The sequence below is a fragment of the Typopeltis vanoorti genome, chromosome 6, assembly GCF_054136105.1.
Source record: "Typopeltis vanoorti isolate ZY-2024b chromosome 6, IOZ_Tvanoo_1.0, whole genome shotgun sequence".
NCBI lineage: Eukaryota > Metazoa > Arthropoda > Arachnida > Uropygi > Thelyphonidae > Typopeltis > Typopeltis vanoorti.
In genome coordinates this window covers 156,656,102-156,675,755 of record NC_143554.1, presented here as the reverse complement: position 1 = coordinate 156,675,755, position 19,654 = coordinate 156,656,102, and the positions used below count along the sequence as shown (strand labels likewise).

Here is a 19,654-nt window from a genome sequence, read left to right as displayed (position 1 = left end):
GTCTTGAGACCACAAGTGTTTCAGTTTTTGCCACACTGATCTTCATTCCGGCTTCTGCACCAACAGCTACAAACCTAACCATGGTCCGCTGGAGGTCATCTATGGAAGAGCTAAGCAGAACAAGGTCATCTGCAAAAAACCAGACATCCAATGCTACATCTTCCAATTCTGACACACTTGCTGCCTCGGCTGTGCCTATCAATCCAGTCCATAAATATTATGAAAAGGAGGGGTGACAGATCATACCCTTGGCGGAAGTCAATGGAGACTGTGAAAGGTTCACACTTTGTGCTGTTTACCCTGACACAAAACTCTAGGCATTCATACAGGGACTTGATGGCAGCTAATAGTTGGCCATCTACTCCATACTCCTGTACTACTTGGCAAAGCTTATCCCGAGGAACCTGGTCATATGCCTTCTCCAAGTCCACAAAATGTGTAGACATCCTGGCATATTCCCCAAGATTTCCCAAAGATTTGCCTTAAAGTGAAGATTTGGTTAGTTGCGCTTCTACCAGGATGAAAGCGACATTGTTCTTCCTGGAACTTTGACTCAACTATGCTCCTGCACCTTCTTTCCATGTACCTAGCATATACTTTCCCAGGCAGGATGAACAGAGAGCTGCCATGATAGTTGCTGCAATCTCTCTGGTCTCCCTTCTTGAAGACTGGGATTATTATGCCAGTATTATTATTATTATTTATATAAATAAATCAACTTAAAAAAACTAATCCTAACCTCATCTGCAGTTAAAATAGAAGTTGCAATAGAAGTTGAATTGCAGGATAGAGAAAAGAGCACATTTGAGGCCATTTGGTGTGAGATTGTGGCTAGCAGAACTAAATATACAATTGGGTGCTGCTATAGACCAGGTGATGGAAAAGATGGTGGTGACAGTATGCACAAGCAAATAGAAGAAATGGGTGGAAGGAGGGTGATTATTATGGGAGATTTCAACTATGGTCGCATTAATTGGAGTGAGGAGAGGACACACGGGAGGAAGGAACTGGATTTTATGCGGTTATTAAGGGATAACTATCTGCGACAGCATGTAATGGAAAATACTAGGGGTCAGAGAGTGCTTGACCTAGTAATTACATCTGAGGATTTGGCTGTAACAAATATGACCACATTGCCACCAATCGGTGAGAGTGATCATAGGGTCTTAACTTGGGAGGTGGCTAAAGGTGTAGAATTTTCAATTAAGACAGGGTACATGTGGTATTATCGGCCTGGAAAGTATGACAAGCTTAGGAGTTTGATTGGTTCAGTGCCATGGCATGTACAACTGCAAAGACTAGAAGTTGATAGTGCATGGGAGGTAGTTAAGAAGTGCTTGCATGAAGCAATGGCTGACTGTATACCTAGAGTCCGAATAATAAATCAAGTAGGGGTTAAATGGATGAATAACACCATTAAGCTTGAGTTGCAAAAAAAGAAACAACTATGGAGGGAATTTAAGGAGAAGGGTGACCGGTAGGCACATGAACGGTATAAAGCGCAGGCCAGAAGGGTGACGAGTGTGGTAAGAAAAGCAAAAAAGGATTACAAAAGAACATTGGCCATGCAGGCTAAAGAGAATCCTAAACAGTTTTTTAGATATGTAGCAAGTAAAAGGAAAAATGTACATGGCAGATTGATTTTAAAGAATGCCGATGGTAGGGAGGTAACTGAATCATTTGAGATAGTTGAGTTACTGAGTGAGCACTTTGCAAAAGTATATCATCCAGGTGGTGACATTGCAGAAACGAATAAACCAGTAGATTATACGGGAATTGTGGTTAATGAAGTGGAGGTGAGTAGTCTATTGTATAACCTCAATGTCAATACATCTGTGGGATTGGATGGTATACCAGCTCGTGTTGTACGAGAAGCAGCTAAAGAATTGTCAGTACCCTTGACCATTTTGTTTAATTTGAGTCTCAGGTTTGGTTAGTCCCGAGGGGGTGGAAAGATGGGAAAATAGTTCCACTGCATAAAGGTGGTTCCAAGACTGCTGTTGTAAATTACCGACCGATTAGCATATCAGGAATCATTGTCAAGGTGATAGAGAAATTAGTCAAGAAAAGAATACAGGATTGGATAGATGAAAATGGGATATTGTATGGGGAACAACATGGTTTTGTGAAGGGTAGATCATGCCTCACTAACTTGCTCACGTTTTATAACACAGTGACGGCTGAACTGGATAGGGGTAATGGGTTTACAGTGATACTACTGGACCTTGCCAAGGCCTTTGATAGGATACCACATGGAACCCTAATCAGTAAACTGATGAGGGTTCCATGTGGTATCCTATCACATGGAAACCACATGGAACCCTAATCAGTTTACTGATTAGGGTTCCATGTGGTATCCCATCAAAGGCCTTGGCAAGGTCGAGTAGTATCACTGTAAACCCATTACCCCTATCCAGTTCACGTTTTATAACACAGTGACGGCTGAACTGGATAGGGGTAATGGGTTTACAATGATACTACTGGACCTTGCCAAGGCCTTTGATAGGATACCACATGGAACCCTAATCAGTAAACTGGAGCAGATGGGTATAGATATAGGGTTGTTGAGATGGATAAGAGGGTGGTTGAAGGAGAGATATCAAAGAGTGGTTTATTCAGGAGTGGAGTCTAAAAGACGTCTTGTGACTAGTGGAGTGCCGCAGGGCTCTGTTCTTGGACCACTGCTTTTCAATTTGTTCATCAATGATATTGGAAAGGATCTGAGAGGAAGTGTTCACTTGTTTGCTGATGATGCAAAGTTGGGTAGAGCAATTGTGAGTGCACAAGATGTCAAAATTTTACAGGATGATTTGGATAGTTTGGAAGACTGGGCTACGAAAAATGGATGTCAATTTAACGTGGCAAAGTGTAAGGTTATGCACTTTGGGGTGAAAAGAATAGCAGCAGTATATCGCACTGGTGGAATCATACTCCAGGAGATTGATGAGGCCAGGGATTTGGGAGTGTTGGTGGATAGGGAGTTGAAATTTAGGGAGCACATTGCAAAAGTAACTAAAACAGCTCACCAAATCACTTGGCTTCTGAAAAATACTTTAACATGCAGAGACGAACAAATTGTTGTTCCTCTGTATCGAGCCTTGATAAGACCCCATCTGGACTTCTGTGCCCAGCTATGGGCACCAGGGTGTCTTCGTGATGGGGAGGAAGTGGAGAAGGTCCAGAGACGAGTGACCAAGATGATAGCAGGTCTGTGGAATGAACCTTATGAGAATAGGTTGAAGATTTGTGGGTTGCAGAAATTGGACGATAGGAGAAGGAGGGGTGATATGATTGAGACATTCAAATTACTGAAGGGTTTTTATAAGATTGATCCAAAAGATATTTTTGAAAATATGACTGGTGGTGGGAGGACTAGGGGCCATGCATGGAAGCTGGGCAAGAGTGTGGTTGACAAGGGTGTTAGAGCTAGGTTCTTTACTTGGAGAGTGGTAAATGAGTGGAATAAGCTTCCAGAGTCTGTTGTGGGTGCTACGACCATGAATGAGTTCAAGGCAAGGTATGATAGATACTGTGTGAATGTTGAATATTTGCACTTGACATGATGTTAGGGCCTCCCTCGATGAGTCTGTCGACTCCTTGGAGTTTCCTGGAACAATAATAATAATAATAATAGTAATAATAATAATAATAATAAATAATCAATTTAAAAAAAAAACTACTAGCCAGCTAGCAAAATCTACTAGATTTGTCTATCCCTGTATTGTGAGTAACAATTTTCCAAACTTTTACAATAGAAAAGCAATCATTAGCATTTAAGTTATGCCAATGGAGTAAGGCTTCAGCACTTTCTTTGACTAAACATTCAAATTACAAATACATTTCTACAAGAGTTTGGCATTATTCCATTGAATCCTATGGCTAGTGTTGTCAACTTCATTTTGAGCCAGACCAGATTTATCAAATACCTGTTTTAGCTGTTGTACCTGCTGGGCCAAAACAAGGCAAGTTGCAGGAAGATGAAACTTAGACCAGTTAGTGGCAAAGGTGAGGTTTATTTTTTGGAGAAGTTAAGAGATTGCAAACTTGTTTGAATAGTGTGAAGGTAGCACTGAGTTATAATTTCTTCAAAATTTGTACTATATGTTCAGACACTCATTTAATATTAGGAATAGGAGTTCTGTGGACTTTTTTTTTTTTTTTTTTTAAAATCTTTGGAGGATTTTGAGCAAATCTGTTCAATGATTTTATGTGTTATAAATGAAGACAGTTTGTTTAATAGTTTCCAATTCCTGTTGAAGAAATTCTAAATATAAAGGATTTTATAGTTCCAGGTTTTTGAGATGGATAGTGTGTAGATGAGAAACCAGAATGGAGCAACCTGTGAAAGTTGCTTTATGGTAGAAGTTGAAAGTGCTCCTTTAAATTCTTGTTTGATGTGTATGTCTAAAACCGATGCTTTCTAATCATTCTTTTTCTAAAGTAAGTTTCGTTTGAAGATGTAAACTACTAATTTTATGTAAAAAGGAAAGGAGCCATTTCATGTGATTCATTTCCATTCCAAATAATAACAAAAATGCCATTGACATAGTCAGAGGGAAAAGTTGAATATTAATAATATTTCTTCAAGGCTTCCCCCCCCCAAAAAAAACAGCTATATTTTGTGATATTACAGAACATTTGTAGTTTCTATCATTAACCTTTCAACTCATTCGTAAAGTTTAACTTTTGGTGAAATAACCAGAGGTGATTACAAATTTGAATAAATCTGTAATGTCAGATGGAAATTCTTGGGATAAAAATTCTAATGTTTTACTATGACGAATATTTGTGAAAAGATTCTAGTTTGTTTTTTTTTGAGAGAGAAATTCTGTAAAAATTTTAGCTACTACAGATTTTGTCCTTGCAATGACTGTATGTTTAGAAGAATTGTGTTGTAGTCCATGTAAACTCTATTATTTTCTATTCATTTCTATTTTTGTTCTTTAACTCACACTGAGATTGTTTTATGATGTGTACAATAAAATATCTGTGATTAATAAATATTAATTATTTCACTGTGGCATCCATGGGTTATACATATGGAAGTCCTGCAGGTGTCTTAAGAAGATTATTACTATTATGGGCAACTCCAAGGAGTTCTTAGACTCATCGAGGGAGGCCCTAAATATCATGTCAACAACTATTCAGCTTCCACACAGTATCTATCATACCTTGCCTTGAACCCACTCACAGTCATGGCACCCACAACAGACTCTGGCAACTTATTCTACTCATTCACACTCTCCATGCAAAAACCCTAGTTCTAACACCTTTGCTAACCACACTCTTGCCCAGTTTCCATGGATGGCCCCTAGTCCTCCCACCACCAGACCTGTTCTGAAAAATATCCTCTGAATTATCTTATAGAAACCCTTCAGTAATTTGAATGTCTCAATCATATCACCCCTCTTCCGCCTATCAACCAATGTCTGCAATCCACAAATCTTTAACCTGTTCTCATAGCGTTTATTCCATAGACCTGCTATCATCTTGGTCACTTGCCTCTGGATCCTCTCTACCTCCTCCCCATCAAGAAGGAATCCTGGCACCCAGATCTGAGCAGAGTAGTCAAGATGGGATCTTATCAAGGCTCGATACAGAGGAACAATAACTTGCTTGTCTCTGTTTGTCAAAGTATTCTTCAGCAACCAAGTGATTTGATGAGCTGATTTAGCCACTTTTGCAATTTTCCCCCTAAACTTCAACACCCTATCCACCAACACCCCCAAATCCCTGGTTTCATCAATCTCCTGAAGTACAGTTCCACCAATGTGGTATACTGCTGCTAATCTTTTCACCCCAAATGTTGTTTGCTGAGCGAAACTTCCCACAATGAGTTTATTGACTCTCTGGGAGTTTGTTTTAATAATAATAATAATATACCTAAACTAACTCTTTTGCATGGAAAGTTTTGAACGATTCGAATGCATTGCATGAGAGCGTAGTGTCTGCAAAGAACTGGAATGTATTTTATTTAAGGCACTGTATGATGAGCAGTGTGCGTATGACAAAGGGACTCCTGCAATGATTCTTTTACAACATGTGGGTCTTGGGATAATAATAATAATAATAATAATTTTAATTATTATTATTATTATAAAATTTTTATTATTATATAAAATTATTATAATAAAATTATTATTATTATTAAGAGAAACCTCCAGGAGTCAGGGACTCACCGAGGGAGGCCACATACTAAATGCACCAGCTGTCATATTTGTTCTTGAATTCATTCACACTGTTTACACATACACAATATCTTATGGTGATCCATTCGAATCATGCACCACTCAATGAGAGAAAAATCTAGCTCTCACCCTACTTAGCAGCATTCATACTCAGCTTCCAAGGATTCCCTGTTGTCCTTTTCCCCACCTTGCATAAAATAAAAAATTCCATCGATTGAAATCCTGTATGACCATTTCAGAAGTTTGTAAGTCTCAATCACATCACCCTTCTTTCTCCTGTTTCTAGTGTCTGCAGCCTACAAACTCTCAATCTGTCTGCATAATCAGTATTGCATAATACTGTTATCATTTTTAACATTCTCCTTTGCACTCATTCCACTGTATCAGAATCACAACGAAAACCAGTAGACCAGACCTGCACACAATAGTCCAAGTCACATCCTTATATTTATATGTGAACATTTGTTTCAGCGTGATTTTTTGATCGAGTTATATTTGGAATCTTTGCTACATGGTCCCTGAACTTCAACTTGCTATCTACTAACATTCCAAATCTCTAGCCTGGTCCATTTCTTCTAGCATAATCCCACCAATATAATATAATATGACATTGGATATCTAATCAAGGCAAAGTGCATGATTTACATTTACTGACATCCCATATCCACAATTCCAGCCTATACAAATCATTCTGTAAGAACTTCATATCAACTACATTCCTGATTACCCTACCATCTTTCAGCAAATAGCTGTATTTGCTGAAAGACTGGGAAGGATTTGATGTTATTTAATGACATTTAATGGTCCAATGTTATTTAATGACACTGGCCTGTCAAATCCTTCCCAGTGTCATTAATAACAGTGGACCAAGGACTAATGCTTCTGGTACACCAGATTACCTTAAATCTTGTAGATTCACATCCTCTGTATACCACTTTTTGATATCTGATAGTCAGCCATCCTCTTACCAACACTACTATACTGCTCAAAACAATTAGTGGATATTTTTGTTTCTGTTGGATAATTATAAATTTCTGCAAATAATTATAACTATTGGGTACTTTATACATGAATAATATTTCTTACATACAGATAGGATGTAATTGATGAGATATTGTTTAAATAATAGATATTTATTACAAATTGTGTTACATTTGTAAAATATTTTTATTACTTTATAATTTACAAGGGGGTGCTTAAGGGTCAAAGCTGTATAACTGAGAGGAGACCTCCACATAGCCTTTAAAGGAATGTGGAGAACCGACCAGGGCTTCTGACCTAATGTCCAATCCTCACCTTCTCATGGCGCACCCTGTTGGGTATCTACTTTGATACTGAATGAACAAGGATGCGCTGGCAATTTGGGATTTAGCCGACCAAATTGTATTCTTATTCGTTAAACCAAAATAAAAAATGATGGTACAACATGACAAAATTTCATGCGGCTGGGGCATCGCCCAGTTAAAGAAAAGCCAGCGAAAAGTCAGCTACTGGAACAAATCTGAAAACAAACCCCAACTCAACATCACCAGAGTTAAAGATCGGCACTATCAACGTAAGAAGCCTGAATGGCAAAGAAATGGAGCTAGCTGAGGAATTAGATAAGTACCAGATCGACATAATAGGGGTGACTGAAACAAAAAAGACCTAAACTGGTGAGATCTTTCTGAGCAATAAATACAAAATGTTATATTCAGGCAATGACAATCAAGGAAAAGAAGGAGTAGCCATATTATTCAACACAAAATACGAGGCTAATCTTCTTGAATGGCAGTCAGTCTCAAGTAGAGTAATGTGGGCAAATATGAGAATGGGGAACTGGACAATGAGACTTATTTGTGCCTATGGTCCCACAGAAGGTTCTACTAAGGTAGAAGTGGAGGAATTTTTTGACGCTTTAGAAAAAGCAACTGACACAATGAAAAAGGAAAAGTTGGTCCTTGTTGGGGATCTAAATAGCAGAGTAGGAAATGATTGTGAGACATACAAAAATATTTTGGGAAAATGTGGAGAAAAGAGCAAAGCTAATAATAATGGCAAATACCTGTTGGATTTCTGCTCAGGACATGGACTGGTTATTACTAACACCATGTTCCAACATAAAAATGTGCACAAATTCACATGCAGAGAAGAGGCTAGGAATAAGAAAAGTCTCATTGACTATGTTATTGTTGATAGTGATGTTTTCTCCCTGGTGCAGGACACCAGAGTGTACAGAGGATTTGAAATTGGAAGTGATCACTATTTAGTCTTGAGCAGGATAAAATTGAATTTCATATTGAAAAGAATAACATGGAAGAAAGTTTTAACACGTTCGCTGCCACACTACTTTGGCATGGTCTGTTCCCCTACGCCGAGCAGTTTTACTTCTTCAAGGTCAGTACGATAATCTCGTTACCGGAGGTAAACGTCCTACGAGTATACTCGTAGTTGGCTTGTACAGAGCATATACGGTCTATGAGAATACACACTTTTGATGCTAGCCCCACAAGCCAAGCATTTTCACTTCTTCAAGGTCACTACAATAATCTCGTTCCCGGCGGTAAGCCTCATACGAGTATACTCGTAGCTGGCTTGTGAAGCAGGTTTACCCACTACGAGTATACTCGTAGTTGGCAGCGAACGTGTTAAAGCAAATAAAAGTTGAGCAGCTCTCAGATGTGAACTGTAGACTAAAATACAGAAAGATTATTGAAAAGAAAATGAAAGAATTTGAGAACAGGAATCAAACCTTGGAGATTCAGTGGCAAACTCTGAAGAAAACATTGATTGATTCTGCCAGAGAGGCATGTGGTGAGGTTGTGTGCAAGGATAAAAAAATCAGAACTCCCTGGTGGACAAGGAAGTTAAAGAGGCAGTGAAGGAAAAGAAGAAAGCATATCAAAAGTTCCTGGCAAATAAGTGAGCTTTTACTCTTACAGAATACAGAGACAAATGTAAGAAAGCTAAACAGTGTGTAAAACTAGCTAAACAAAAGTCATGGGAGGACTTTGGCAAGAATATAGAAAATAAATATCAAGAAGGTGGCAAAATATTCTGGAGGTTGTTGAAGAAGCTTAGGAATGGAGGAAAGAGTGCTGTAAAAGGAGTTAGAGATGATAAAGGTGACATGAAAACAGGAGAAAAAGATATCCTTGAAGTATGGAGTAATTACTTTGAAAAACTGCTAAATGAAACAAGCAGTGATGACAGCACAGTGGTAAAAAATACTGACCAGGCATGCGGTCAGGAGTACATATCCATACTTGAAGTAGAAAAAGCCATCAAAGGCTTGAAATGTGGAAAGGCAGCAGGAGTAGATGATATTCGACCAGAAATGCTGAAGTATGGTAGTATAAAAGTCTTACAGTGGCTGCACTGCATAGTTCAGAAAGCCTGACAGAGGGACGAATTCCTAATGATTGGAGTAGAGCTCTTATAGTACCCATATATAAAAAGGGAAATAAAACTGAATGTGAGAATTACAGAGGTATTTCCCTACTGAGTGTTCCTGGCAAGATCTATGCAAGTATACTTGAGAAAGAGTTGAGAAGAATTGTGGAAGAAAAGCTTGGTGAAGAACAAGCTGGATTCAGGCCAAATAGAGGCTGTCAGGATCTGATCTTCACTTTACGACAAATAGTCGAGAAAGCATGGGAATATAACAAAGATCTGTATTTAAGTTTTGTCGATTTGGAAAAGGCATATGACAAGGTGCCAAGAGAGAATCTATTCAATACGCTGCAGTTATATGGTGTCAATGGGGCATTATATCAAGCAATACTTAGTCTTTATTTGAGTTGTAAGTCAGCAGTTAGAATTGAAGGAAGTACAGGAAGATGGTTTAATGTTAAATCTGGTGTGAGACAAGGATGTATATTATCCCCTCTGTTATTCATTATTTATATGGATCACATTATGAAGGAAAGTGGTATTAAACCTGATATCAAAGTTGGAGATGTGAATGTCAGCTCTTTGCTTTATGTGGATGATGTTATACTTCTAAATAAATCCGCTACAAGTCTGCAAGATTCTCTGACTAAATTGAATAGCTGTTGTAATAGATATGGTACGAAGGTCAGCAATAACAAGACAAAGACAATGAAAATAGGCAGAATCATTGAAAATGTCAACTGTATTGTGAATGGAGAACCTGTGGAACAAGTAAAACATTTCAGCTACTTAGGCACGATTGTTACTGAAGATGGTAAATTAAATATAGAAATAGACAACAGAATCAGCAAAGCTGGTATGGTGGGAAGTCAATTGAATAAATTCATATGGAATAAGAGAGAAATTAGTCGGAACACTAAATTAGCTGTATACAAGACAGTGTTCAAACCAGTTTTAATTTATGGATCTGAGAGCTGGGTCAGAAGTGAAACACTTGACCAAAGACTAGAGACCGCAGATATGAGAGTCCTGAGAAAGATTAGAGGTGTGAACAGATGGCATCAATGGCAATATCATATTAAAAATGAGGATATTAGGAAAGAACTTGACATTGTTAGCATCCAGGAATGCGTTAGCAGAGCTAATCTCAGGTGGTATGGTCACTTAAATGGAATGGGAGAGGAAAGATTAGCAAAACAAGTGTTCTCTGCCAGGTTGGTAGGAAAACGACCCAGAGGAAGACCAAGATATAGGTGGATTGATACGGTACAAAGTGCCTTAGATGATAGAAATATAAGATCTGATAATGTTGGAGTCTTGACAAGTAACAGACTGATTTGGAGGAAAATTGTAGATAGGAAGTTAGTAATGATGTAATTTTTTCATGTAGTACTGTCATATTCTGTACACCCCTTGACATGTCAGGAATTTGATGATGATGATGATGATAATTTACAAGAAAACCAAAATTTCCCTAATTGTTTTGAGCAGTATATTTTATATTCCAAACCCATATTCTCCAATTTATGTGACACTCTTCCATTCTGTATTCTGTCAAAAGCCTTACCGAAATCCAAAAATATCATGGTGTATCCATTCTTCCTAGCTCAATGTTAATGTTATTATGGAATGTGAGTAAGTTGCTAAAACATGTCTTCACTTAGTAAACCAATGCTGTTCATTGCAAAGTAGAGATTCTCTGTAACCCATTTCTGAATGTGAACCCTAACCAACCTTTCCAAAATCTTTGCCACTACTTCTGAGATGCTAATTGTCGATTGTTGGATACATCGGGCTTTGCACTCCCCTTGTGCAATGGGATTACCCTACATTCTTTCCATTTCTGTGGAATCGTCCCTGTTCTGAGACTCATATTAAACAGCCTGGTCAAGAGAATAGCCAGTTCAGCTGAATACTCTTTTAGCATCCGTGCTGATATCTCATCAGTTCCTATTTCAGAATTCTTATTCAGTTTCTGCAACAGCTGTAGTACTTCCTCCTCATCCATGAGTTTCCTCATATGGTGAAGAGGTAGCAATGAGTTCAGTGTAGCATATACCAGGTTGAAAGGTTTTAGTAAAATGGCTGTTCATTATTTGAACAACCTCTTTTACATCTGTCACCTTCACACCATCTGCATTCAGTAGAGTTATCTTTAAAATTCATTCTTTCTTTTACTTACAGCATAACGATAGCAATCTTTGGGCTTGTCTTTAACTTGCAGAGCCATTTTCTTTTCATACTCAAAGTTAGCTTTCTGTACAACACTTGTGACTCTTCTATCCTGCTACTTATAATTATCATAACTAATATAATTTTTATGCACATGATATTCCTTCTGCATTTTTTCTTATGAATCTCTTGCTTAATTAGATTACACATCCATTTCACTCCTACTCTATTTATTCTTCAAACTCTTGGAACATATTCTGATATCGCATCATTTAAGTAATTTTTAATCACTTCCCACACACCGTCGTTATCCTTCCCATCCATAACTGATACCATGGCACAGAATCCAGCATACTTCTCAGGTGGTCACAATTAACTGCTTTGTAGTTCAGCATGTTACCTTTTCTGAATAGAATATTCATAAACGTAGACACTTCCCAAGTAAGTATTGCATGATCACTCTCACCAACCAGAGGCAGAATAGTTACATGTTTAACTGAAACACCCTCTGACACTATAATAAAATCTAATGCGCTTTGTCTTCAAGTTCCTTCTCTCACATGTTCTTCAGAAAGTTGTCTCACAACAGCTCAATAAATTCAGTTTTATTCTTCTCATGAGATTTTACTGCTACCCGATCAATGTTTGGATAATTAAAGTCCCCTATTATGATTACACTTTACATGCCCATCATCTTTATTTGGTGATACTGTTCTTTATCACTAGCAACCGATCCCCAGGTCTATAACAACACTTCGCTATGTATTTGATTTTATTAGATGACTTTGAACTCAGTGCCACATGAAAAACTGTTACTAGTATTACAATTATAAGTCTCAAAACTAAATGAATTCCATCATCCAATGTCATTAGCAGCATGCCCCCTCCTCTCCTAACCTGTCTATCCTTCCTAAAAATACTGTACCCTTTACACTTGATAGCAGTTAGTATGTCTGATTCTGATAATCAGGTCTCACTAATTCCTACAGTCTGAGGTTTCTGTTGACCAAGATTTCTGAGAATATCAGAAATCTTGGTGAACATATTGACCAAGATTTCTGATACTCCTAGCATTTGAGTATAGACATAATAAGCTACCTGCATGTTTTTTTGTATACTCTTGGCTGTAGTATGCATGATACAGTTGGACAACTTGCAGATCTCAGTTTTTCTCTAGTGCCTTATATATTTATATAATTATTATTATTATTATTATTATTATTATTAAACAAGACCTCATGGAGTCAAAGACTCATCTAGGAGGTCCTTTTATCTCACACACATCTCATCATACCGGGTCTTAAACACATTCAAACCCCTTGCAGACACCACACTCTCAGGCAAGGCATTCCAATCATTCACAACTCTGCACGAAAAAAACCTGCCTCTCACTCCCCTACTCACACCCTCTTTATACAGTTTCCAGAGATGACCTCTGGTTCTCCCCTGATCTCCCACTATTCTCAGTAGAACTTCTCCACCATTGATCCTATAACAACCCCTTACCAACTTGTAGGTCTCTATCATATCTCCCCTCTTCCTTCTCTCCACTAGATTCTGCAAATTACATCTTTTCAATCTTTCCTCATACTCGACATTCCAGAGGTCAGAAACTACCTTAGTCAGTCGCCTTTGGACCCTTTCCAACATCTCTTCATCCTTCTGAAAACCAGGTGACCAAATCTGGGCACAATAGTCCATGTGTGGCCTAATCAAAGCCTTATACAATGGAACAAGAATCTCCCTACTTCTACACGTCAGTGTCCTCCTCATCATTCCCAGAAGTCTTTGTGTTGTCTTCACAATTTTGGCGATGTGTCCCCTAAATTTTAGATCCTTATCCACTATCACTCCCAGATCTCTTATTTCCTCTACTTCCAACAATATATTCTCACCAAGCATAAATTCTACATCCCATCTTTGTTTTCCAAATTTTAAAACCTTACATTTTGCAACATTGAACTCACATCCCCATTTGCTTGCCCAATCACTCAAGTTATTCAAGTCTTCTTGCAAGGCCACAACATCTTCACTGCTCTTTATGGTTCGTCCCAACTTTGCATCATCTGCAAACAACCTGAATATCTCCATCCAAATCTTCGCCAATATCATTAATATACAAGTTAAATAGTAATGGCCCTAAAACAGATCCCTGAGGCACTCCACTAGTGACTTTCCTTTTCCTGGATATTGCACCCCCATACACAACTTGTTGATACCTATCAGATAGCCAGTCTCCAATCCAATGCACTAATCTAATATCCAACCCCATCTGCTCTAGTTTGACTGTCAACTTATCATGAGGTACTCTATCAAAAGCTTTTGCAAAATCCAAGTATATTACTGTGTATCCTTCTCCTCTGTCCAAGGAAGCAGTCACTTTATTGTAATAAGTAAGTAGATTACTAAAACACGACCTCCCTTTAGCAAATCCATGCTGTCCATCAAAGATTATACCATTGTTGTCAACCCAACTCTGGATCCTAGTTCTCACAAGCTTCTCCAACAACTTAACCACAACACCTGACACACAGATAGGCCTATAGTTTGACGCTTGAGTTCGATCACCTCCTTTATGAAGTGGCACAATCTTGCCCTCCTTCCACTCTTTAGGGACTTGACCAAGTGCAAGACTCGTATTAAAAAAATATGTCAAGGCAGGTGTCAACTCTCTGGCACATTCCTTCAGAATACGCGGTGATATATTATCAAGTCCCACAGCCTTATTTACATCTAGTTTACTCAACTCCCCAAACACCTCTTGCTCACTTACAGTCAGTCTCTCCTCCCCATCATCAACTGCTCTTAATCTCTCCATGAAGTCACATTCACAAGATTCAAAGATCTTTATGAACTGCTCATTAAGTATCTCCACCACACATTCTGCAACAGCTGTCTTTATACCATTTCCTCCAATCACTGTCTTCCTTCCATAATCATTCTTTCTTTTGCTGGCTACATATCGAAAGAACTCCCTAGGATTCTTTTTAGCTTCATTAGCTAACTGCTGCTCATACCTCTCTTTAGCTACTCTCACCAACCAAGTCACTCTCCTTGCCTGGTCTTTGTAGAACTCATGAAATTGGTTACTTCCACTTCTCTTATGCTGCCTCCACAATGCCCTTTTTCTCTGTATTGCATGCTTAATCTCTTTATTCGTCCATCTCACACCTAACTTATTTAACCTTCTCACCCGTGGTATACATTTAGACATTGCATCCACTAAATATTTTTTGAAAATCCCCCAAGCTGCATTGATCTCTTTTCAGCTAACTCCTCATTCCATGCTACACCTGCAAGCTGTCTCCTGAGCTCTTCATAATCACCCCCCTTGTAGTTCCACATATACCCTTTTTTCACAGGGGTCCTTGCACTGCTGGCAACCACCCAAGTAATCACCTCATGGTCACTTTCACCATAATATTCATCAAAGCTTGATTTGCTTCCTCAGTCTTAAGTAAAAGGCTGGTTATATTCCACTCCATTTCTCAACCATTGCCAGGTCAAGTTGGTGTCAGTGCTGTCCTCTATGCTGTGAAGGTATTTGCCATGCAATGCCTTATTTTTCCATCTTTCAGCTCTCACTTTTACTTGGTTGGTTTTGTATTCCAATTTTGTCTCCATGGGTTTAAATAAACTGTCTTTCCTTACCTCAATGAGAAATTTTTCCGTTGTTTGCTGCAGATAATCATTCAAATTTGGTTTTCTTCTTCAATAACTTGCTTTACTTGTAATAATCCTCTGCCTCCTTTTTTGGGTGATAGATATAGCCTATCAATGTCACTGCGAGGATTGAGGGCATGGTGCATTGTCATTAATTTTCAAGCTTTTCGGTCTAAATCTTCCATCTCTAGCGGGTCCATTCAAACAATGCCTGCTGAATATCTCAGAACAGGCCCGGGTATTAATTGCTTTTATCAAATTTCCAGCATTAAGCATTGACTTAAGGAGTTTTCTTAGTCGTCTTATGTATCCTGCTCTAGTTCTTTCTTTGATCTTATTCTGCAAAATTTCTGATGTTTCTAAAATTCCCAAATATTTGTAGCTATCTTTGAATTTTATTAACTTGATTATTTCACCATTCAGCAGCTTGATTTTGTTCAGATCTTCAAACTTTCCTCTTGTTATTCCAGCAATTGCACATTTGTCTAAGCCAAAATCCATTGATATATTTTGATCCACTGAATATCTGCAAAGATTTTTGTACGTTTTCGCTAATATCGAATATTCTGTACATTTTAAAATCCAACTATGAGGCACCGAATCAAATGCTTTTTTATAATCTATCCAAGCCATACGAAGGTTGGTTTTTCTACGTTTGCAATTTTTCAGAATCATTTTATCAATCAGCAATTGGTCTTTGTGCCTCTTGAATTTTTGCTGTAACCTTTTTATTCAATTGGGAAAATAGAATTTGCTTTAAGATAGCTGTATATTTTATCAGCTAGTATACTTGTGAGTAGCTTAAAGGTTATTGGCAGGCAGGTTATTGGTCGGAGGTTTTCTGGGTTTGGACCTTTTTCTTTATCCTTTATGATTAAAAATGTTTTCCCTGCTGTGAGCAACTCTTCTTGGCTTTGACCTTCTAAAACATCATAAAATTGGTTAGCAAGTCTTTCGTGTAAGCCTGTTAAATATTTCAACCAGCAGCCATGTAATTCATCCTTCCTGGGTGTTAACCAATTTTTTATCTTTTTTACTTGCTTTTGAACCATTTCAGTTGTTATTTTCAATTGGTCCATTTTTCATTCTTGAGATTCTTTCGTAATTTGTTCAATTCACTTTGCCTTGTTATTGTGCCTCTTATGGTTGTCCCGTAGGTTTTTCCAAAATTTAAGTGTATTTTCTTTGTCTCTGGTATTTAGATTTATATTTTCTTTAAGATTATCATTGCTGCAGCAATCCATTTTCTTGTAAAATTGGTGCTGATTTGTGCAAAACATCGAATTTTGTTTGTACTGTTCAATGCCTGCACTGTACTTCTTATTTTAGCCACAACTGCAACTATTTTTTTTTTCAGTTCTTCTAATATTTCATCAATAGGTCGTGTTCCAGTATTATATCTCTTTATGAGGTTTCGCATTTCGATGTTTTTCAGCTTCTTTTCCTTAAGGTTTTTCAGATTGCTCATGTCTGCTCTGAGTTTAAGAATTTTATTCTCTAGTCAATGATTCCATTTTGGTTCCTGAGCATTACTGCTTTTGGGTTCACTAATCTTATATCCTAATTCAGATGTTATGACGTAGGCTATTGAGTACATAAGTTGATTTGTTTGTCCAATAGTTCCAATAGGAATAGCCCTTCCAGCTTTATTGGCCTCTTGTAGGAGTTCCTTCAGTTTTCGTTGAGATACTTGTCTCAATACTGGAAGCCTAACTCGTTCCAGGTTGCTGTTCATTTGCTCGATAATTTTTGTTGCGAGTTCTTGTTCCTTCTCTGATAGCTTCCTTTCAACTATTTGTATATTTTCAAGATTTTAAGCATTCTGCATGTTGGAATCTAGTTCTGCTCCATTCATAATCTTGGTCACTTCAAGGACAATATGGTCTCCTTTTACAGCTTGAGGTTTCAGTGTTTCCAGCTCAAGTTCACTAAATATCCTGCATTGCTGCATCAGCCTTTTGAATGAAATTTCCAAGTTTGGGTGTCAAGCCAAAGTTGGAACATTCGTTTATGAAATCTCTAACTGAGGGGTTTGAACTGTAGAAGCACTGCATGACTTGTCGATTTTCAGCCTTTTATTTCAATATATATATATATATATATATATATATATATGTTAAAGATACCAAGCTATTTTAAACCTGGTTTTACTCTATATCCCAAGTAAGCAAACAGACAAACAAGTCAAGTTTGCGCCTGCAAGTGTTGCAAGTATAGCTGACCCTGCACGTAGTGCAAGACCAAGATCATGGTAAAAATAGAATAAGCTCTGATCACTAATCTTGATATTTATCCTTAATGCAAAGCACATCTCCTGGGGGAGATGTATGATGCTTTGTATTAAAGGCTAGGGGCCATTACCCAGACTGGTTTCGACCTTTATTGAGGTTTCATCAGTGGGAGCCAGGCTAGAAATACCAAGATTTTAGTAATACAGAGCTTATAAGTATTTTACCAGAACAAGTTACCATAAGGTGTTTTTAACCTTATTAAATAAAAATCTCTGGAGGAGATATAAATGTAGAAAGTATATTAAAATAGCTTGGTATCTTGAACATTTATTATACCCAAGGTAAAATGCTTTCTATATATATATATATATATATATATATATATATATATATATATATATATAGTTCCTTTATTATGTTGATAGCATTCTTGAAAGTTGTAGTATGCTTATAAAAATTGAAATCGCAACATTTAACGACACAATGTTTATTTGCATTTGCTTATTTGTGCAAAGAGTAATAATTGCAAACCAAATGTTTCTTATGTTTCTCATTTGAATATTTTACAACCAAGCTGAGTAAAATTTCACATTTTCTAAAACATTTTTGTAATGGTTAATTAAATAGTTATTCCTAAAAAGAATTTTTTTGAATTTTACAGAAAGAAATTTGATTTCGGGGAAATCTGGAATTAGTTTTGTTTGCTGGTTCTTGAGGATGATCCCTTATCATCTTAACTCACCAACTGAAGTGAATTAGCCAATCTTATGTGGAGGTAGCAAGGTTTTTTTTCCTCCAAGAAATTCAGGTTTTGCATTCCACATACAGACAATTGACAAAGATTAAACACACAGTTTACAGATAAAAAAAATATTGGTGATGGTGGGCAATAGATGGTGTTGTGTGTTGATGATGATAGTGGCATTCTGTGGATTAATTGATAGAGAGAGGGAGTTGTAGAGTGAACCCTTCCTCAATGAGTCCTTGGACTCTCTGGAGGGTGTCACATAATAATAATAATATATTAAATACTGTACTTGCAACATAATATGGTACAAACAGTATGTCCATATATCAAGACCACTGAATGGCTAAGTAGAAACATATTTTAGCATTTCACTCAGTGATGTCACAAAAACAGATGGACTTAAAATCTTAGAATTGAAGTCCTGTTTTTTTATGCTTGTAAAGTTTTTAAATTGGTGTAGTTTCTTTCTTCAATAAAGCATAAATATATGAAAAAATTCTTTATTTGTAATATTCATTTATTAATATATACATACATACATGAACAAATTAATATCTATACATGATGCCATGGCAACTTTAAAGTCTGTCCAGATAATCACATATAACAGATAATCATATATTTTACTTTCAAAAAATGTAATTAAGCAAAATGGTCTGTATATAAATAAATTCGTTCCAAGAAACATTTTCTTCATCTGTACTTTGTATTTATACTTTGTGTTCTTCATATAACACTTTTATTTTATTTTATTGTTGTCACTCCTCATAGACCTAAATGAAACATAAAGAAAATTTATTATTTATTATTATTATTATTATTATTATCATTATTATTATTTCGGGCAACTCCAAGGAGTCGACAAACTCATCGAGGGAGGCCCTAACATCATATCAAGAACAACTATTCGCCATTCACACAGTATCTATCATACCTCGCCTTGAACTCATTCATGGTCATAGCACCCACAACAGACTCTGGCAGCTTATTCCACTCATTCTACACTCTCCAAGTAAAAAACCTAGCTCTAACACCCCTACTAACCACATTCTTGCCCAGCTTCCATGTATGGCCCCTAGACCTCCCACCACCAGTCCTATTCTCAAAAATATCTTCTGGATTAATCTTATAGAAACTCTTCATTAATTTGAATGTCTCAATCATATCACCCCTTTTCTTCCTATCAACCAATTTTTGCAACCCACAAATCTTCAACCTGTTCTCATAAGGTACATTCCACAGATCTTCTACATTCCACAGATCATCTTGGTCACTCATCT

The 19,654-nt window shown here is 37.3% G+C and overlaps 1 protein-coding gene across 4 annotated transcripts in view; it reads right to left on the bottom strand.

Moving 5' to 3' along the window:
* Window positions 1-18,946: 18,946 nt before the first annotated feature.
* Window positions 18,947-19,654, bottom strand: part of LOC150106132 (TNF receptor-associated factor 3-like) — a 285,373-nt gene continuing 284,665 nt past the window's right edge. For all 4 annotated transcript variants that reach the window (XM_090393885.1, XM_090393884.1, XM_090393886.1 and 1 more), the window contains one exon: window positions 18,947-19,147. In XM_090393885.1, coding sequence (XP_090250011.1) covers window positions 19,133-19,147 — 15 coding nt within the window. In that variant the 3' untranslated portion in view covers window positions 18,947-19,132. The remainder of the gene's footprint in view (window positions 19,148-19,654) is intronic.